Source organism: Electrona antarctica (assembly GCF_951216825.1).
Source record: "Electrona antarctica genome assembly, contig: scaffold_45, whole genome shotgun sequence".
In the NCBI taxonomy this organism is placed as follows: domain Eukaryota; kingdom Metazoa; phylum Chordata; class Actinopteri; order Myctophiformes; family Myctophidae; genus Electrona; species Electrona antarctica.
This window is the reverse complement of record NW_027637215.1, coordinates 940,131-958,106: the sequence shown is the minus strand read 5'-3', so window position 1 is coordinate 958,106 and position 17,976 is coordinate 940,131. Positions and strand designations below refer to the sequence as shown.

Genomic DNA, 17,976 nt, shown 5'->3' with positions numbered 1-17,976 from the left:
AAGGAGATCAACCGAGCGGCCGTGCTCCCTTCTGTTCTCACCCGGGCACTTTGTTTTGGCGCAGCAGCGAGTGTCACGGGGAGAAGGATTTAGGCCGATTGTCAAGTTGGTTCGCGGTAAAATCCTCAGTGGTCATTAAAGGGATAGTTCAGATTTTTTGAACTTAAGTTGTATGAAATACTTGCCGTTAATATAGTGGTTGCAACTGTATTCATTGATTGCCCGAGTCCCGTGGTGGGAGTTCTTCTCTGGTTTTGGTGAAATATCAAGTAGTTCCGGTCATTTTGTGGGGGGGCACTGGGGGCCACGCAGTAAAAGTAAATTAATCCACAAAACTAACGTCATTTGTATTGTTGACCTATTTTTTAAATATTAGTGCAACTTCCGTTCTTGTTTTACCCCTCTATCACACAGAACTATGTTTTTGTGTCCATATCACTACGCCCAAAAAATAGTTCCATGTGATAGAGGGGTCAAAGTTGAACGAAAGTCGCGCTAATATTTTAGAAATAGGTCAACAATACAAATTACGTTCGTTTTGTGGATTCATTTACTTTTACTGCGTGGCCCCAGTGCCCCCCCACAAAATGACCGGAACTACTTAATATTGACCAAAATCAGAGCAGAACTCCCACCATGGGACTCGGGCAATCAATTAATACAGTTGCAACCACTATATTAATGGCAAGTATTTCATACAACTTAAATTCAAAAAATCTGAACTATCCCTTAAAAAAAAAGAAAAAAAAGAAACGTAGCTGATTTTCAACCTAAATGCCCCTGTTCTGATGTAAGGATATCAATCATAATAGTGTCATGCAGAAGGCAGACTTTCCGTTATTTTCCGCCACATAGTGTGGCAGAAACAAATGCCCTATTGTCCTGTTGTATTTCTCCACGAAGTATCGACTTTGCTACACGATTACTTGCCGAATAATCTCCCGAATTACGAAAGGATAAATGAACACTGAGGATTTTGGCTGTGTTCGTAGAACTATGCTTTTCATGTACAGTTAGTTTTTAATTCCCCCGAACCCCCCCCCCCACACTGCTGTAAATGATTGTTTAAAAATGTTATTATTTTTCTTGGCAAAGAATCCGAATGTCTCGATGTGAATTTGTGACGTATGCGATAATGCGATGGAAGGCAGGTTTTTTTGATTGACGACCCATTGCTGTTTTTAAGCTACTGCTACACAGTGGATTTACGTTGCTGTTAGCATTACAACATGAATTATGTTTAATATGTTTTTTGAAATGTTATTTTAGCATTTTCTCTTTTCGTTTTTTAAATTTGTTTTTCAGACATTTTGAATGACTTGTATGAACTAATTATTCTGTTATAAGCTCCAGTTAGTCCAGAATGCAAACCTCCCCTTGTGGATTTTAGTGCAAATGAAAACATTTTTGTTTTCACTATTGTCCCCTCTTTCTTGTGGAAAGTACACATTAGTATATCGACATTATACCTTATTTATTATTGCCAGGTCTAAGGATACACGATATATCGTCATCATCGGTATATAAGATGCTAATTACTACTGGTGGAAACTGGTATTGAATTGCAATATTGGTACCGATATTGGATCGATACGAACATGAAAAAATATGTTATTGTTATCGGCCGAAATGTCAATATTGTGCCTCCCTAGCTAGGTCACCTCTAGGTCACCTCTAGGTCACCTAGCTAGGTCACCTCTAGGTCACCTCTAGGTCACCTCTGAATATCGTCAGTCGGGTGGAAACCTCACATGTCCAAAACTGTTACTTTTCAGCATTCAAATTCAAAAGTAGCAGATCTACAAGCTGACAATGTGTCGCGTTCGAGCTTGAAGATCTGCTACTTTTGATGCTTTTGTGTGATGCTGTAATATGATCAAGTATGGCATTAATTTAAATGCCATAAAAGAAACACAAAGTTAAAATACGGAGGTTTTCCGCTCGAAAGCAACGATATTATGTGAACAACGGGAAAAGTGAACATTTGATTGTCACTCAGCTATATTCTATCGCCTCGGGTCACGTAATTTCAGTTGTATACCACAACATATTGTGTAATGATTTGATGCATTTGGTATGATTTGTGCTCATTAATTTATTTATTTGGCTGTATTCTGGACGAGAAAGAGAGAAACAGTGTAAATGTTGACATAGAGAAGTTAGTGGTGCTAGAACAAAAAAAAGAAAGTCCTTCAGTGTTCATTTATCCATTTGTGACGTTGAGAAGGTCGCGTTCTCAAGAGTTCAATGAACACTGAGGATTTTACAGTGTAGTCAATAGGGTGTCACTTGGGGACTAGGTCTAGGGTGTCACTTGGGGACTAGGTCTAGGGTGTCACTTGGGGACTAGGTCTAGGGTGTCACTTGGGGACTAGGTCTAGGGTGTCACTTGGGGACTAGGTCTAGGGTGTCACTTGGGGACTAGGTCTAGGGTGTCACTTGGGGACTAGGTCTAGGGTGTCACTTGGGGACTAGGTCTAGGGTGTCACTTGGGGACTAGGTCTAAATAAGTCACTTTGGCCCTTTTGAGAAGGTTCTTGCAGGCCTTTTTTAATTTACCGTTTGTTTTAATTTAACGTGATTTTATTTAAGTGCCCTTACTCCATTCAGTGACGTTATATAAAGCCTGATTTATACTTCGTCGTACGACGGTTTCCCCCTGGGGGTCTGTACCTGCCCCCTCCCTCCCTCCCTCCCTCCTTCCCCCGCTCTACACCAAATCGCTTTTGCCGGAAATAGCCAATCGGCTGCTTTCGGCACACGACACTTGTCCTATGACGGAGTATAACCAGAGCATAAGCCCTCTCCGATGCAGATGCTACTTGTAGTGCATCGTTCTTAGGTCTACCTCACACACACACACACACACACACACGCACACACTAAAATACACACACACGCACCCACGCTAACATACACACAACATGCTTCTGGAGATATGTACATTACGGCACACATCATCCAAAAGAACTGCGGGGGAAGAGAAAAAAAAATATGTTTTTTTTCTCTCTTGTATTGGTGTATTTATTTATTTATTTATTTCACGCTGGGAGGTGGCTATTGTATGTAATGTACATTTCTTTCAAAAGTACTATTTATATGCATATCTTTTTGTTTTTGTTTCTTTTGATTTCTGTGCAATATGATTTGTAGCATAGAATGGGTAGTTGGTGATTGATGTGTGTACATTTGAACCGTAGAGACGTACGTATGTATAGTATGTTTTGATTTTTATTTTGTTTCCCCCGAGAGAGTCAAGAAGACAGTTTGGTACCCGCCCACATGTTTACCTTTGGATGTATTTGATGGCTCAATTCCAAATCTTTCCCGGTGCCCCCTTCTCACGGCGCGGTCTCCCTTACTTCTAGCCAGTCAGTGAACCCTTAGTAGGCTATACCACAGTGGTGGACACAAGTACAGTACAGTACAGTACCAGTACACCTGGTCAAGTGTTACTCGACTAACCGTAGTAAACGTTGTACGGCAGTGCGTGCTTTTAGAAATACGAATAGCACAAATAGCACAAATCAGAAAGTACATTTTCTTTTGAATGTCAAAGCATTGCTGTGTTGACATTTTTAAAATCTTCCCAAAAAGAAATATCAAAAATTGTAAAGAAAACAAAACGTAAAAAAAACAAAAACAAACATCTGCTACTTTCACTATATTTTAAATAGGGCTTAATTGGCTAATTCAAAATTCCTTGTTAGAAATGTAGTGGAGTGAAAAGTGCAATATTTTGTCTTTGAAAATGTATTGGAGTTTGAGTCATCATAAGTATCCAAAAAAAAAAGAAAAAAAGTACAGTACAGTACATACTCAAGTTAAATATACGGTCCACCACTGTTTCCTATATAGGCTGCATCTCAACAGTCCGTTGTGGCTGCCTCTCCTAATGGTCTCCTTCCTCCATTTCCTCCAAATAAAAGGTTAGGATAGTTAAAAAGAAAAAGCTTCACGATTAATGCATGGTAAATCTGGTTTAGTGTATTAGGTGCATTACTGAGTAAAGGAGAGCGAGCCTTTCAACACTATTTGACCGTAATTCAAACGGCGGCCATTTTGCTTTTACTTCATACTCGGGGGGGGTGGGGGAGTGGGGGGAAAACACCCCAGCCACCCGCGTGCATATCGAGCAAGGGGGCAAAATGGCCGCCCGTGCGAATAATGGGGATGATGCTCTATTATATCATCCGTGTCGGGTGGAAACCTCATATGTCTTAAAACTGACTTTTCAGGATTTAAATTCAAAAACATAAAAAGTAAGCAGCTCAAAACGCACCGCTTCACGTCTCAAGCTTTGCGGATGTGCTGCTTTGGATGCTTTTGTGTGACGCCGTAGCATGATCAATCAAGTAGGGCGTTAATTTACCCCCCAAAAAGGGGGTTAAAATATGGATATGAGAGGTTTCTGCCCGACAGCGACGATAGTCTTCTGTCGATTTGGCCAAACGCTACAACAGCACTACAAAGGCTTGAATGCAGCGACTCCCAACTGGTGGGCTGTGAGGTGTCATTGCGGGGGGGCCCCCCCAATTAAGTAATTGGAAAAACACTTTTCATTTGGATGATAGCATTAGTATACTATTAATCCTTTTAGGCCTGACCTCGAAATTAAAAAAAAAAAAATCTTCTAAATCCTCCAGTTTTCGGAAATATTTGCACGATTTTTCAAAAATAGCAGACCTACAAGCTTGTAGTGCGCCACTCGGTGGCGCGCTACGAGCTTGTAGATCTGCTATTTTTCAATAGCTAAATTACAACATAATGTTTAAAACACCAAAAGGGGTTCCCACCCAAAACGGATATATGAAATTTGAGTTGTCATTGTGATACAGATACATAGGAACGTAGTTATAGTTCTTAGTTAGTTCCATTGATCCGAGACGGATCGATTTGATCGATCAGTAAAAAATAAACACGCTCAGTGAAAATGTATCAGACGGGTGGTCCCCCGCAAACTCTTTCAAGATTTTCAAGTGGGCCCCTGATCCAGAAAAAAGGTTGGGGTTGGGGACCGCTGCTTTTTGACCGTCAAAATGTGGTGCTGCTTTGGTAGAGTTTGCTGGTATTTAAGGCCAACCGTGCCATGTTTAGCCTCGGGATGTGAAAATTGCCTCACTAACAGAACAAAACGATATAAATAAATGTACATCAAGAACGGGCACTGTGTCTGTGAACCTTCGACTCCTGCAAATAAAAAAAGGGTTGAATTTTAATGTTACAATGTGGTTCTTTTTATTACCCAACGCAACATTGTCTTTGCAAGAACACCAGACAAAAAAGTGCATAATGATGAATGATTATTACTATTTTCATTTAGTTATTTAGTTACTATGGATAGTATGCAGGTAAAACTATGTCATATATTTATCATAAATAAGACCGTTTCCCAGACTGTTGTCTTCTAGGACAGTGGCTCTCAACCTGTTATAATTTAGCTATTGAAAAATAGCAGATCTACAAGCTCATAGCGCGCCACCGAGTGGCGCGCTACGAGCTTGTAGGTCTGCTATTTTTGAAAAATCGTGAAAAAAAACATTAAAAAACAAAATCTTTTTTTTTTTTTTTTTTTTAATTTGGGGACCCCCTAAAATAATTTGGCTCTCAACCTGTGGGCCATGTACCGCCAGGGGGTCCCCACATTTTGGGGTGACTAATGAAGTGACAATTTAAGGACTTTTAAGACGTTTTTAATTCCTCGACAACAAAATGAAGAGAGAAAAGGAAAAGACCATTACTGCGTCAAAAGCAATGATTGAGCAAATTGTCAAATAATATAAGAAAGAGGCAACGCTTGTTCACAATATTTACATGTGGAACCGAGTCAAGCCAAAATAATGTAATAACTCTTACATTATAAAGTCCTTATAAAGGCAGGGGGGGGGGGGTCTCCAGTTAAAATGTGATTATTTTGGCGGGTCACGGCCTGATTATGTTGAGAACCTCTGGACTAAGACTGTGGCTCTCAACGTGGTGGGGTTCGGGGACCTCCAGGTGTTTCAGATGAATATAACGTAGTTAAAATATCAAATGTGTAGGCCTAAAGTGAAAAGTGAAATATCCCTTTCAAAACACGGAACCAAATGGAACCTGTTCGGGGAAGGGGGGGGGGGGGGGGGGGGGTATAACCTAGAATAGAAAGTGGAGCGGAGATAACTTTTGCATTGGCATTCCGTCATATAACTCTATGCTTTCCATACGTTGTTTGGTCGTTTTCCATACGTTGTTTGGTCGTATTCTGGCTATTCATGTTCAGGGCACTTCGAGAATATTTAAGCTTGCGTTATTTAAATGACTGTAGCCGTGACATTTAGGAAAAATACCAAATATACGCTAGGATCACTTGATAAATGCCATGTTGACGTGGGCGTATGTCAAAACCCACGCTGGAATTTAAGGCAGAATATACACTCCATTGATAAATGGAGTGGGGGGGGGGGGGGATAATATGCATTTGATAATGCATATTATCAAAGTGGGGGTCAATGAAACCCAAGCGGTTGAGAATCACTGGTCTGGGTAAACAAAGTGGTCAGGTTACATGATGATATACGACGTTGCAGAACAGTTGAAGAGATTCTATGGAATGAACAAGGTGTTATTGAAGGAGAGAAAGTTCTAGTTTTGGCACCAGCACTTGGCCCGGCCGGGGGGGGGGGGGGGGGTAGGTACTAGGCACTAGATGGCCGAGCTACACAGAGGGCACAACAGCAAGAAGTAGATACTGCACTGGAGGTATTTTGTCTTCTTTGGAGCGTTTCGGGGGCTTCACCGACCCCCCTCTTCCAGGCATCCTGTTCCGTTCCCCCCGGGTTCTCCTCCGTTTGGTCAGCTCAGTGGTTCTCAGTGAGGTTTATAGGACCCTCAGGGTTCCTTGAGGGGGTTCCAAATGGACCCCATTACAGATCTGTAACTCTGAGAGCGCACACACAAATGGACCTTTGACGGCAGTGGTTCCAAAATCCGGGTCCCCCAGATGATTAGCTTACATTTGTGCAACATTGTTTTCTCACTCAGCAGTAAACAAACTTAGATACAGTGCACAGTGTATGCAGGATGTCTGTACATTTCTAAAGTGCCAATTTAAGGACTTTTAAGACCTTTTCAATACCTCTAAATGGAAGACAATTAATAATAATAAGACCATTACTTCGTCAAAAGTAACCAACAAACTGTACGAAGACTACGAACTATACGAAATTGTCAAACATTGGTCAAATTGTCAAATATTAACTAAGAAAGGAAATTGAGAAAATAGCAGATCTACAAGCTCACAACGCCTCACATTGCGAGGCGTCGTGAGCTTGCTGTTTTCACAATATTTATCTGTGGAACCGAGTCAGACTAAATTGAATGCCTGAACTCCTACAATTCCAAGTGCTTGTCAGGGTATGGGGTCCCGACTCCCCAGTATTAGGTTTAGGGTGGGGGTGTCACGGCCTGGAAAGGTTGAGAACCACCACCATGCCTTATACCGGTCCATTTGCTTCCGTCTTGTGCGCTCTCAGAATAATTATGGCGGTCCCTGAGAGCCACTGGGGTCAAAATGAAGGCAGGTTTCGGGTGGAGGAGTCTCTACTTTTAGTTGTTGGTGGTCGTCGTGGTGGTGGTGGTCCGAGGCGTTGTGGTGGTCAGGTCCCCCAGGGTGGTGAAGAACTCCTCCATCTCCTTCTGGAGGTGGACGTTGCGGCTCTCTGCGTCCTGGTGCGCCCGCTCCGAGTTCCTCAGGCGGATCTCCAGCATGTGGAACCTCTTCCTCTCCTGGTCCAGCTGCTCCTCCAGGCGGCCCACCTGGCTCTGGTACTTGGTGCAGGACTCCTCGAACCTCCACCACAACAACACAAACAGATTGAAGGATTCAGTGAGTGAGTCAGTGACATCTTTTAATAGGCCATACAGCCTTCCCCTCTACTTTAACCCATTTAGACCTGAGAGCTATTCTAAAAAACGCCTTCTGAAACCTAACCGGAGGTTTCTGAAAACCTTCAAATTCTTAAGATAATATAAAAGAAACATTGAGTGATAATATAAAAGATAATATTAATTGTGTTGCTATACCGCTACAGCAATAACTAAGGAGACACACGAGGCAGCATCCAGATTGAAAGGTATAACAAGTTAAAACGTATAGGTTACAAGAGGTCTATATGGCAGTTGTTCTCATATAGAGAGTATGCACATGCATAAAGTGAGTGGCAAATCGAGTGGCAAAGTGAGTTTAACGCCTTTAAAGTTCCTACACCATGAATTTCAACTTTTCTCATTTTTGTTTTTTTGGGCTCCCGTACGTGTCTTCTATCCCCACAAATACCCAATTTGGAACAATCAGGCTTTCTCATCATATTTGTGTACAGTGGTTTCACAACATGGCCAGCTGATTTGGTGTTACTCGTGATGTAATAGGTATCTCCCTACTTTGTATAATCCCTCCCCCTCTTAAGTTCCAAATTTGAATTTTGTCTTTGGAGACTGTGGGACGGGCCTTACTATAATGACATGTGGGAGGGGTGTAGCTGGGATGAGGGTGTGGTGGAGAAAATAATTTGCATACACAGCGCCCCCATCAGGACATTGTGGTACTGCAGCTAAAACTGCTTTAGAAGCCAGACAGAAATGACATGGACTGGTTATATCAGAGCGGTGATTTAGGCTCAAACCATTAGAAACTAGAACTGCACTCTGTCGAGTGCCTACTTGCTTGTTGCACACAAGTAGGCCATAAATGGCCTCTCAGTGTGCAAGCAGAGCGTACAAGTACTGTAGACCGCTACAAACTTTCAAATCTCAGCCTCTCTGTGAAAGAACGTTTGCAATATTCAATTATTAGGTTTAGCTATTTGCTACGTACATACCTTGCTTTTGGAGGAAAAAGTAGTATTTTGAAGTATGGTAAAATCTTCTATCTATAAAGGAAATACAGTCCCATCGTTTTAAAAGTGTCCAGGATCCACTTGGAGTTTCTCAAAGAAAAATAGGTCATGGATATCAGATGAAAAAATATATATATTAATTGAAAAAGAATATGTTGTTACGTATACAGTATAATATTATTTATTTTAAACTCTCAATAACATTGCTTTCCTTGTCCATCGGTTTCATTTATTTGGTTTTCCTTACGTATTTGGTTGTCCTTATGGTTTTGGTTTTTCTTTGTATCCATTTTTCGATCACACAGTTCTAGTTTATGAGTTTCATTTCCGTTGATCTCCTCTAGTTTTTGTAATCCCATATTCTTGAGATTTTTGTTACGCATAACCAACCGTTCCTTTCGTCTTTCATCCGTTTATTTTGTTTAGATATTTCGAAGTCGTCTGTTTCTCTTATGTGTTTTATTTTCTTGAATTTCAAGTGGAATTTTACTCATATCCTTTTTAACATATGAATTCCGTCTTTTTGAAAGCCGTTCCTTTCGTTGTCCATCGGTTTCATTTATTCGGTTTTTATTACGTTTTTCTTGGTCCTTACGGTTTTGCTTTTTCTTTCTATCCTCTAGTTTTTTTATTTGCATATGCTCATATGACTATGTACAGTATATAGGCTATGTATGTAATTTGTGAGTTGATTTGTGGTATACTGTGGTTACTCGGGTGGTTTGATGCGTATGTCCCTTTAATCCACCCGACACTGAAACATATCATCATTACGTCACCATCGTAAACCAATTATACCCTGGCATTGGTACAAATCTTCATCACGTCATGGGACATACGCTTCGTAGCATGACGGAAAACATACCTGCACGGTCTGCTTCCGTATGTCCCGTGCCAGCATATGACGTCATATCATATGTCCCTGGCCCACACACCCTCGTGGCATCGCCATTTTGTTTGCCTGCGTGGCATTTCGTTGTCGTCCGAAACCGCTCGTCTCCATATTTTTCATAAATTAACAAAAAAGGTTGGGAAACACTGCAGTCTACTGTACTGTACTGTCACTGTACTGTACTGGCACACCCAAAATCACCATACAGTTAATATGTGCGTATGTGTTTGTGTGTGTGTTAGGTTGCGCACAGGTGGTGAAAAACAACCATGCTGTTTTCATACTCAGACGCACCCAGCCACCCACCCAACCAGCCACCCAGCCACCCACCCACCCAACCAGCCACACACAGTCACTTAAGGAAGTGGTTGCACCACTTAAAAAATAAATAAAGGTGTAGAGCATTATTTTAGGAAGGTCACTGTGATCTTGAATCGGTTGAAATGGCATGTATAGGACTTTTAGATGGAAGGGGGAGGATTTGAGCATAGGAAGGACTGTCTGGAGCAGCATACTGCGGCAGTTTGAAATGCCGGTGGCCAGTTCACAAGCAGCTCTGAACCCATGCAGTTAGATCCTCCTCGGGACATCTTTTATTATCCCCTGAAGGTACAGTATGTTTCTGTTCCTCTGTATCTACTGGAACCGTTACTGTTAATGCCCTTAAAGCCATTTTGACCCGAGATCAGATTCTAAAAATGTCTTCTACATCCTGACAGTTTTCTGAAAAAGCTATGTGTCGTTCTTCGATTTTTCAAAAATAGCAGACCTACAAGCTCGTAGCGCACCACTCGGTGGCGCGCTATGAGCTTGTAGATCTGCTATTTTTCAATAGCTAAATTATAACATAATGCTAACACCAAAAGGGGTTCCCGTCCAAAATGGGTTAAAGTCCTAGTTCTCAAACTGTTGTGTGACTAAGGAAGGACCCCCACATTTATATAAATTAACCCATCTGAAACTATTTTGTGCCAGGGAGCCCCAGAAGAGAGAGAGGATTTGTGCACAAATTATACACATTACAATATAAAATTTTCGAGATTTTTCAAAAATGTAATTTATTTTTAGCAGATGTAGCTGCCGTTAGCTTGTAGATCGATCTGCTATTTTTGAATTGCCAACATATAAATGGATAAAGTGGTTAAAATGATTGATTGAGATGCTGTATATTAAACACATTTGGCTGAGGAACCCCTGGGGAAACCCCCACCACCAAGGGCCCCTGGGGTTCCCCCGGACTCCACTTTGAGAACCACCGTCTTAAAAGGGAGAGTTCAGTTGTTTGGATTTTGGCATCGCAAGTCTTGCAGGGTTCTCAAATAGTCTTTTCTAAATTGGCACTACTGAGAAATGTCCACTGGACGCAATGCTAATGGAAACAAATGGTAATGAATGGCTAGTTGACGCCATTAGTCACACCGACATGGACGATACACTCAGCCGCCAGACATGGTTGCTGCTGATGGTTGGATAAATTCACTGCTGAGTAGACACAGAGTTTATCTGGGGGCACAAAGGAAAGGAAACGCGAGGAAATGACGACCGTGTCGGTTCCCTGGCCCACACACCCTCGTGGCACCGCCATTTTGTTTGCCTGCGTGGCATTTCGTTGTCGTCCGAAACCGCTCGTCTCCATATTTTTGAGTGGTGCAAACCACTCCAATAACCAGCTTTGTCTGTATGTACCTGTGTACCTGTGTACCTGTACGTGGGGCCACGTAGGGGTGAGCATGGTTGCTATGGTTAGTGTGTGACATCACTGCACCACTCAGTTCACACGGGTGTGATTTTATTCATAAATGAACGCACTACTAGATCATACTACAGTACAGTATACGGCCTACAGTAGCAGATCTGCGAGCTCTAAAAGCGGCCACAAAGCGACACTTTCTCGACCTTGCAGATCTGCAAAATACATACTTTTGCTATTTTGGAATTTGAATACTGAAAACAGTTTTCGACATATGAGGTTTTCACCCGACGACTTCCTAAATAGATTGACAGTGACGTCAATCAATTTATCCAATGAAAGAGTTGATCAAATGCTATTTTCTTGTTCATCCTTGTTAAAATGTACAACCATGGGCCATGTGATAAATAAATGATGCCCCGGCAGTAGTCGTTGCCTCAGTATCCAACCTCAGGCAGGCTGCATCAGCAACATTCAGTATTTATATGCTCTCCCAGAACAATAAATACTCACCCAGGGCACTGCGCTTTTCTAAAGCAACACACATTGATATCCCTTATTACTCGGCCCCGGTTGAATGCTTGTTATTTTTGAATAATGACCGCTGAACTCAATAACAGACCGCTATCTAATGAAAGGGCTCACAGCACCTGCTCATATCGAAGGGCGCTGCTTGATTTCGTGCCGTATCCAACATGGTAAACAAACGCACAATTAGAGCTTTACAGCTAAACACTGCTGCCGAGAATGTTTTTGAAAACATTTGAAGCGAAAAATACACGATGCGGTAACCGAATATTGATTCTAGTTTACACTTCCTGTAGCACTGACCGGACGCACCTGACGTAAATTAATGGAGCTTTCATTTACCGTAAACAATGAACTCCATCCTTGTTGTTGTTGTTACTTCTGGGTCAATTTATTAACTTCTTTATAACGTAGCCGTGTATTGACCCATTAAAACAGGGAAAGCATCTGTGTCGATGTTAGATCTTTGCGTTGACTATTCAAAATGTGCAGATATACAAGCTTGGATATACAAGGAAAACCTTGAAAGTTTGAGAAGTACTGGCATTTGTAGAATCAGCCTCAGGTCTTTATATAGTGGGATAAGCGAGATAATCAATGGGGGGGAGCAAGTCATTATTGAGAAATAAACCCCTTCAGGGTGATGAAGACTGTCGGCATTTATTTCTCAATAATGACCTGCTCCCCATTGATTATCCCTCACTTATCTAATCTCAAGTGCAGACACTACAGCTTGGTGTAAAGGTGCTGCTATGACGAGGCTGCGGCCGTGATGAGCTCTTACTTGCGAATGCAGGTCTCATAGCTTATCCTCTGCTTCTTCATCTCCTGCTTCAGCTCAAACGCCAGGTCACTGGCGTGGTCGTTGGTCCCCGACGATGACACTTGACCCGTGTCATTATCGCTCGGAGTGTCGGTCTCGGTGCCAGTGGTGACGCAGCCGCCAGAGGCGACGCAGCCGCCAGAGCTCTTCTCCTGGGCGTCTGTGCCGTCCCCCGCGGCGTCCGAGTCGGCTGGTCTCTCGTCCTCCCCTCCCGACCCCCGATCCCCCTCCTTGTCCTCCGCCGCTGGATCGGCCAGCGATATCTCGAAGGTGCTCCAGAGGCCGGACGTGTCGGCGGGCAAGCTCAGGCTGGAGGGAGCGCCGGTGACGTTGTCGTAGGCAGACAGCCTGTGCGACTGGAGGAGGGCCCGGTGGGAGAGCGGGGGCGAGTCTTTATTCTGGGAGGAGTCTCGGAGCGAGAGGGCGTGGTGGTGCACGCCCGTCTCCTTCAGGGACAGCGTGGAGTCCTTGAGTCTCTCCCCGGACGAGGCGGTGCGTCGGTGAGCGCGCAGGGACGACAGGCCGTTCATCAGCCAGTTGCCCCCGTGTCCGCTCGCCGATGACACGTCCCCCGCCGAGCCTCCCATCCTCCCCACCTTGGCCGCGCCCCCGCCGGGACCCCCCTTCAAGGAGCACCGCCACGAGGGCAACGCCTTGGACTGCTTGCTCGGGCTGAGGAGGGCCGCGCCGCCGCCGCCGCCACCGCTCCCGGCTTTCACCTCGCTTTTCCCGTCCGCCGCCTTCGCCTTATTGGGCTTTCCTTCCGTCTGACTCTCGTCTTCCTTCTCCGGGACTCTGGCGGCGGTCGGTTCCGAGTGGTTGGCGTCCGGACAAGGATCGGACGACTGCGGGGTCTCTTTCTGGGGTTCAGCGGGGGGACAGGCAGGGGCTGCTGGGCTAGAGGTTTCAGGGTCAGTGTCGTCCTGAGCGACCCACTCCACTTTGCCCCGATCTGCCACCAGGCCCTGGTGGTTCTGGGTCTTGACCTCCGGTTGGGGTTCTTCTCTGTGGTAGAGGCGGCAGTGTTCGCTGATGAGCACCGTCATCAGGTGCTGCACGTGGGAGCTTCCTGCATGGCCACCAGGCAAAGAAAACAACAAGACATTGCACACAGATAAGTGTAAAAACTTTGGGAGCCCGGGCTCGAACTGGGAACCTCACTGTTTTTCCCATCCGGCAACTCTACCGGCCACTCTAACTCTGAGCCACTGCCGCAAAGGGTAACAGAAAAAGTACACTGTCGGCTATCTTATTCCTGAACATTTGCCTATACTGACAGAAACAAAGGTGCTGCAATTTTAGCTGAATGTTTGCCTATAGATTCTGACATGCGCAGAATCTAGAATCTAGCGTTCATGTGGGATTCATCTCTTGACTCATTGTGTGAAATATAATTGTGTGCAAATGATTTACCCTCCATCATGGTGACCGGATCCTCCACTCTGGGCCGCAGGATGTTGGGTCCAAACACAGTGGCCAGGTTCTGAACACTCATCTTGTTCTCGTCGGAGTGGCTCTGAACCTCGTCCAGAAACCTGCGCAAAAGCAAAATGTCAAAGCGAATGCTGCGTGACTGCAAGAGAAACCCCACGTCCTCCTCCCAATGGTGTCCTTCGTTGCCAAGTCGGTCTACATTTGAAGAATTAAATACCGATCCCCAGACTCTGAGAAATGGGACCCAGTGCCTCCCTGCTTGGCACTCAGCATCAAGGGTTGGATTGGGGGTAAATCCCTGTGACATACTAGCGTCATGTCCAGGGGGTGTACTTGTACATCAAGCTGCATCACGCTACAGGCCCCTATGGGCCTCATGGCTCAGCAAGGCTTACTTACTTACTTAGCACCAATTGTGTTAACTAATTGTTGCTGTCAGGCAGGAAACTCCAATTCTCCAATTCTCTTTTTAAATTTTGTATTCATTTGTGCAAGAATGTCACTCAAAAATAGCAAGAAAAAATAAACGGTCTAAGTTAACCCATTTTGACCTGAGATCAGATTCTAAAAATGTCTTCTAAATCCTGACAGTTTTCTGAAAAAGCTATGTTTCTGTCAGCCATTCTTCGTGCTATGAGCTTGTAGATCTGCTATTTTTCAATAGCTAAAGCATAACATAATGCTAACACCAAAAGGGGTTCCCGCCCAAAATGGGTTAAGAGCTTGTACTGTAGATCTGCTATTTCTGCTACTGTATATTGCTAAAGCTTGAAAGGAAAGTTTGTGTCTGTGGAATCTTTTAAATATTGAACCAATGTTCAATATTGGTTGTGACTAATACAATTTGCTTGTGACTAATAAAATAACTACTTTGGATCCAAAACAGTTTCTTTTTTTTTCCGTTTCCTGAAGAATTACGGTTTTGGACATCGTCTCTGTCGGGTTCAACCCTCAAAACCTCCAAAACTGTTACTTTTCAGGATTCAAATTCAAAATTAGAAAAAGGTTTCGATGCTTTTGTGTGATGCTGTAGTATGGTCAAGTTTTGAAGGTTACAAAAAACAATGACGCTGATGCCATTATGAATCTGTCTCTCATGAGTCATCTCATCATGCTGCCATTGTGTGAGCTGCCAGGGTGGACTCAGCTGTCTTGTGATGTCTTCAGAATTCGAACAACGCTGATGTCTGATATTAATAGCATGGTTGATGCCGAGGAGACGCACGCACGCTATCGACTCCTACGCAGTCAATCAGTGACGTGTCAACATCCTCTGATGACAGCGTGATGGGCCAAACAGGGACGCTTTCCGTCCTACTTGATCATACTACAGCGTAGCAGATCTTGGGCGACACGCTTCGTGCTGGTGGATCTGCTACTTTTTGCTATTTTTGAATTCGAAAACCTGAAAATTAAAAGGTTTTGGACACATGAGGTTTCCACCCGACAGAGACGATTTGAATTTGCCAGTGGACCCCCATTTGAAAAGATTTTTGTGCCAGGGAAGGGAAGGGAGGGGACCACCATAAAAGTAAAGAAAATAGCCCCAAACAAATCTAATATAGGTCTTACGTATTTAAACAATCCCTCATTTTGCTGGGGAGTGGGGACCCAGTGGGACCCCTGGAGGTCCTTGCACCCCACTTTGAGAACCAGTGCTTTACAGCAAGAATACACTCCGCTGCTGTTACACTGGTGCTGTCATGTCATGTACTTTTTTTTGAGTGGTGCAACCACTCCAAGGAACAGCAATGTCCGTGTTAACCTATGTGACTATATGTGTGTGGCTATGTGACTATGAGTAGCAGTAGGGGCAAAAGTGGCGCTGTTGTGCCAGAAACAGAGAGAGAGAGATAGTGCTGCACTGTTGCCTGCTAATTAGAGAGAGAGGGAGAGGGGAGTTGCACCACTCAGTTCACACGGGTGTGATTTTGTGTAACACCCAGGAATCAAACCGAGGTCTCCCGCGTGGAAAGCCAACACCTTAACCACTAAGCCAAAGGGATATCCCCATGACTCGGGGGAGATATTAGACTTTTAGGTCATCAGGCTGAGGTTGTGAGCCACTCTGCTACACCTCACCCCCCTTTTGACTTCCTCTCACGGGGACACCTGGGAATCGAACCCAGGTCTCCCGCGTGTCAATCCAACATCTTAACCACTAATCCAAAAGGCAAATTGCCTATGTCTCAGGGGAGATATTAGACTTTTAATCCATTGAGACCTGGAACGCATCCATGTCACGTTAGCGTTTAACCACATTAACCATTAACCCATTTTGGGGTGGGAACCCCTTTTGGTGTTTTAAACATTGTTATAATTTAGCTATTGAAAAATAGCAGATCTACAAGCTCATAGCGCGCCACCGAGTGGCGCGCTATGAACTTGTAGGTCTGCTATCTTTGAAAAATCGTTAAAATGTGCCTCAAATCTTTCCGAAAATTGTCATGATTTAGACAACTTTTTTTTTTTAATTCGTCAGGCCTGAATGGGTTAAGGCCATCTGGCTGAGGCTGTGAGCCACTCTGCTGCATTTGCACACAACTCATTTGATAGTGTTTTTTTGCAATGTGTCGATGTACAGTATATACTGTGTGTATTCCCTACTTACTTGCATGTGTATTTCAGAAGGTTGTAGTTGACCTGAGGAAGGGCCTCCACTTGTTTACCGAGCTCTACGATACCCTTCAGAAAACAATGACGAGAAAAAAGAGACGGAAATTAGCATTTAGGTGGGAAGACAGTAAAGAGCTATAGGGCAGAGTGAATTGATAGGCAGTTGGAGTAGTAGTTATAGGGAATTATGCATAGAGATATGGTTACCATTTCCTTGTCCTTGAGGAGTAGCTGAGCACAGGAGAGGAACTGTGTGTATTTGGAGAAAGGGATTACGGGCTCGGGCAACTCCCGTATGTACAGCTTTAGCAGCGACGCCACCGTGTGGACATCTGTGGTACTGTACGAGAAGGTGAAGGCCAACATCACAACATATACACAAGATGTGTTTCATTAAAAGGTAGGAAAAGCATGTTTTTTTTTAACTAAAAAGATTAAATCACTATACTCTGATAGTAATTATTGATATAGTGTTTATTCAGTAACAGCTGGGTTTCCCTGTCTCTCCAGCTCTTTAACGAACAGAACATTTATTTTCTGCCAAACAGGAGAGCGTATACCCATTTGTCAGTTTCATTTGTATAGTGTTCGAATTTCAATTTTGAGTTACAGACCGTAAGGGTCTATTTGGTTCCATTTGTACACTCTCAGAGTTAGAGACCGTAGGGGTCCATTTGGTTCCATTTGTACACTCTCAGAGTTAGAGACCGTAGGGGTCCATTTGGTTCCATTTGTATCAGAGTTAGAGACAGTAGGGGTCCATTTGGTTCCATTTGTACACTCTTTACAGTGTTTACAGACCGTAAAGGGTCAAATGAACCCTCGGGACCTCGTACCTGTCGAACACGGGCTTCTCGCCGCGGTCGAACGCGTCCTGCAGCTCTCGCACGTGATTGGTCTGCCCCGGGGCCCTGAAGAGCCCCTCCTCCTGCAGGCCCTGCTCCCGTAATAAGAGCACACACTGCTCCACCAGCACGGGCACCGGCCTCTGTGGGGCGCCACACTGGCCTCCCTCACACGCCATAGTCTCCTCCAGGTGCTGCCCGAAGATACCTGCACGCACACACGCATGCACACACGCATACACACACGCATACACACACGCATACACACACGCAGG

General features: G+C 44.0%; 1 protein-coding gene across 1 annotated transcript in view; it reads right to left on the bottom strand.

Moving 5' to 3' along the window:
- Nucleotides 1-7,490: 7,490 nt before the first annotated feature.
- Nucleotides 7,491-17,976, bottom strand: part of LOC306919063 (rho GTPase-activating protein 22-like) — a gene marked incomplete at its 5' end in the record, with an annotated part of 40,139 nt that continues 29,653 nt past the window's right edge. Inside the window, 6 exons of the mRNA XM_079531899.1 lie at nt 7,491-7,828; nt 12,768-13,875; nt 14,220-14,341; nt 16,852-16,925; nt 17,064-17,196; nt 17,693-17,909. Of these exons, the coding sequence (XP_079388025.1) occupies nt 7,585-7,828; nt 12,768-13,875; nt 14,220-14,341; nt 16,852-16,925; nt 17,064-17,196; nt 17,693-17,909 (1,898 nt within the window). The 3' untranslated portion in view covers nt 7,491-7,584. The remainder of the gene's footprint in view (nt 7,829-12,767; nt 13,876-14,219; nt 14,342-16,851; nt 16,926-17,063; nt 17,197-17,692; nt 17,910-17,976) is intronic.